This window comes from Fulmarus glacialis, unplaced genomic scaffold (genome assembly GCF_000690835.1).
Source record: "Fulmarus glacialis isolate BGI_N327 unplaced genomic scaffold, ASM69083v1 scaffold19626, whole genome shotgun sequence".
NCBI lineage: Eukaryota > Metazoa > Chordata > Aves > Procellariiformes > Procellariidae > Fulmarus > Fulmarus glacialis.
The window spans coordinates 2,164-5,190 of NW_009217854.1; the positions used below are offsets into that span (position 1 = coordinate 2,164).

General features: G+C 55.4%; 1 protein-coding gene across 2 annotated transcripts in view; it reads left to right on the top strand.

Annotated features, from left to right (window-relative positions):
- Window positions 1-95: 95 nt before the first annotated feature.
- KY (kyphoscoliosis peptidase) overlaps window positions 96-3,027 on the top strand; it is a 20,683-nt gene continuing 17,751 nt past the window's right edge. The window contains exons 1-3 of one of the 2 annotated variants that reach the window (XM_009579846.1): window positions 96-228; window positions 1,284-1,346; window positions 2,787-2,825. In XM_009579846.1, coding sequence (XP_009578141.1) covers window positions 96-228; window positions 1,284-1,346; window positions 2,787-2,825 — 235 coding nt within the window. The remainder of the gene's footprint in view (window positions 229-1,283; window positions 1,347-2,786; window positions 2,826-3,027) is intronic. The other variant, XM_009579845.1, reaches the window with a different exon arrangement.

Consider the following 3,027-nt stretch of genomic DNA (forward strand, 5'->3'; position numbering starts at 1 on the left):
GGGAGCACGCTCGCCTTTCCAAGGGTGGAAAATAAACACGGCAGCTCGCAGCAGCAGCAGCTCCGCGGGAGGACCGGTGCCCTGACCATGCTCTGATGGGTACCATGGACTTTAAGAGAGATCCCAGTGCAGTAACGATCAATTTGCTGCTTATTGTCCACCCTGAGGAGACAGCGAGCAAGCAGAAAGGGCAGAGAGAGGGGCAGACAGAAGGCAGCCGAAGCGCAGGTAACGTCCCGCCTGCAGTCGGTGCGAGGGAGGGGAGGGCTGCAGGTGCAGCACCAGCTGCCCAGGAGACGGCGAGGCGAAGCAGCAGCTCTGGAGCAGGGTTTGGGCTTTTTCCCCCCCTCTCCCTCTCTCTTTCTCCCCCCTCTTTTCCTTCGCAGACATGCTGCAAAACCTCCCAACTTCAAACTTTTTTTTGTAGAAACCCAGCGTGCCTTCGCTGGTCCTCCTGGTGCAGGAGAGCCCTTGCTCATGCAGCGGTGCATGCTGCATGTTGCTCGGTGACTGGCTCTGGTGCATGCGACCCAGGGTACAGGAGGAGGTGACATACGCACAGATACTAATCTGAGGACCACGTTTGCACCTCGCTCCGTCCTGCAGTGGCCCTGAGATGCCTCCACGGGCTCCCTCGGCTGCGCGAGGGGCGCAGGGGGAGAGCTCGGCAGTTTCACCCCGACCAGCGCCTACTACAACAGAGTACAGGGGCAAAACTGTTTTGTTTGAAGCGTGTCTAGGCTTTGTCTCCAAGGATGACTACCCTGAGCCATTTATAGCTACAGTTTGGGACAGTCTCCCTGGCCCAGCTCCTATCCTTCAGGGGATCTTCCAAAAAGCGAAGGCTGTGCTCTGCAACAGCAAGGGGACCCTCCCTGCAAAAGTAAACGGAGAAAAAGGAGTATTCCTGCTCTAAAACCTTGGGGAAAAGCTAGATTTTCAGACAGCCAGTTCCAGGCTACCAAGGATAGGCAAAGCTAACACAGAAGTTGTGTTCATGCTTCATCTAACACGGCATCCAGCACCCACCCAAATACGAGCGAGCCCTATCGAAGCAACTTAGACCTGGACTATTGCACTTTCTTCCCGCAGGTATTTCATACTCTAGCGACAGGGGCTGCAACAAACACTGCAGATGAGACAGGGAAGGTAGATCCCGCTGACACCTGGGTTCAGCTGGAACGATGGGTTACATGAAAGGTTTCGGGGTGCTTGGCCTCCAGGCAGTGCCAGAACCTCACTCCAGGAGGACAGCCTGCCAATCCCACGTTTATATTTTATAGGTCTGCAGGATGACGGAAATGGAAACAGCAGATCACAGCCACCTCAGGGGAGAGACCTTAACGGTATGCCATCTTCTCACGCTACTGACAAACTAACCACAGTGCACTAAACCCATTTGCAAGCTTTTAGCACCCAGCTGTGCCTCTCGAGCATAAACATGCTTGAAACAACCCATCCTTTTCTAGAGCTTTGGGGGGCTTCCATGGAGACACGCGGAGGGCCTCGGGCGTCCCCTCCGTGCTCTCCTCTGCCCCGTGGCCAGGATGCACATCGGTGGCACTGCAGAGCCCACGCACGGCCATCTGCAGGGGATTCTCCTGCAAGCTGCCGTGGAGCTTGGCCGTATTTCAGGTGCACGGAGCTCTTACGTTTCACAGCCAGCTGATGGCAGGGGAAATTCAGTGCCCCAAATTGCTCAGGTTGCAGATAGAGCTTCCAGAGACTTCCCCAGCACTCACACAGCTTAAGCAGGGTCTGGGGTGTGCAAGAAACCTTTTGGGTGTCAACCCATCTGTCCACCAGTCCTTTCTTCGTCTCCCCTGCTCAGAGATTGCCGAGCGCAAGGCAGGTGCGATTGCTATCCAGGAACGATGTGGCTGCTAGTCTTGAACGTTCTCCTGCCAGTTCCTCACCCCGCTGCCCTGAAACAGTTCAGAAGGAACACCCCTGAAGGGGTTACCCCTGGCTGCAGGACCGCGACGCTGCAGGACAGAGCAGCTGCTGGGGAAGGGAATCAAACCATCCAACTTGCTTTCCTGCTAGCCTAAACATAATGTGGCATCTAGCAGAGAAAGGTGGGGGCCAAAGGTAAAGCAAGGCAACAGGTAATTCTCATGGTACCAAACAGTTGGATTCTAGTTATACCAAGCAGGAGCTTTGCTTCCACAGGCCAAGCAATAGCAGTACACAAAAGCCATTACGATGCTTGAAAGGAGCCCTGGTCTGAGCCCCCCTGAAATCAGCGGTGGCTGGACGGCGCTCACAGACTGTGAGCAAGCGGTATTTCATGGCAAGATACAACTTGGGGGTTGTTGGGTTGGTTTTTTTTTTCCCAAATCTGATGGTCTCAGACACCAGATAACAAAAGCCTCCACTTCGGGAAGCAGATAAATATTCAACACTCTCTAGCTCTTCCGTCATGCTCAAGAGGGTCTGCAACCGGCGCTGCAGCACCAAGTCAGAGCCTCCCTTACGAGCGAGAGGACTGGTATCGATCATTCCCCACCCCGAACTAATGGCAGGAGTATTTAGTATGCGTATGGGAAACCTTTCCTTGCAGCTCTACCTTAGGCACCATTTAAATCCCCGTGAGGATTACCAGGGAATTCGGACGCCAGAGGAGCAGGCAGAGCTCTCGCTCCTCTCACCCCGCAGGGGTTAATAAATTCCTCTTTAATCAGCCGCGTTAGCATCTTGGTGAAGCCTCTGACACCACGGAGCAGCTGGTGCCGCCGCAATATTTACAAACGGCATTACATAAGCCTCACCCCAGCCCCACCGAGGCAAACGGGCCGCGGCCCCATGCCGCGCCACAAAATCCCGTCATTCACGGGCCTGATCCTTGTCACAGCCACGAGGTACGAGTGGTATCTGGCCTTCAGGACGAGCCGTGAAAACCAGGTTCCTTGCGCGGGTGGCTGGCAGGGCGGTGATCCCATGACGCTTTGAAAAAGAGCGAGGGATCACCCTGGCCAACGTCCACCCCGCCTCCGGCAAGGCTCGAGCATCCGAAGCCGCGCAGGA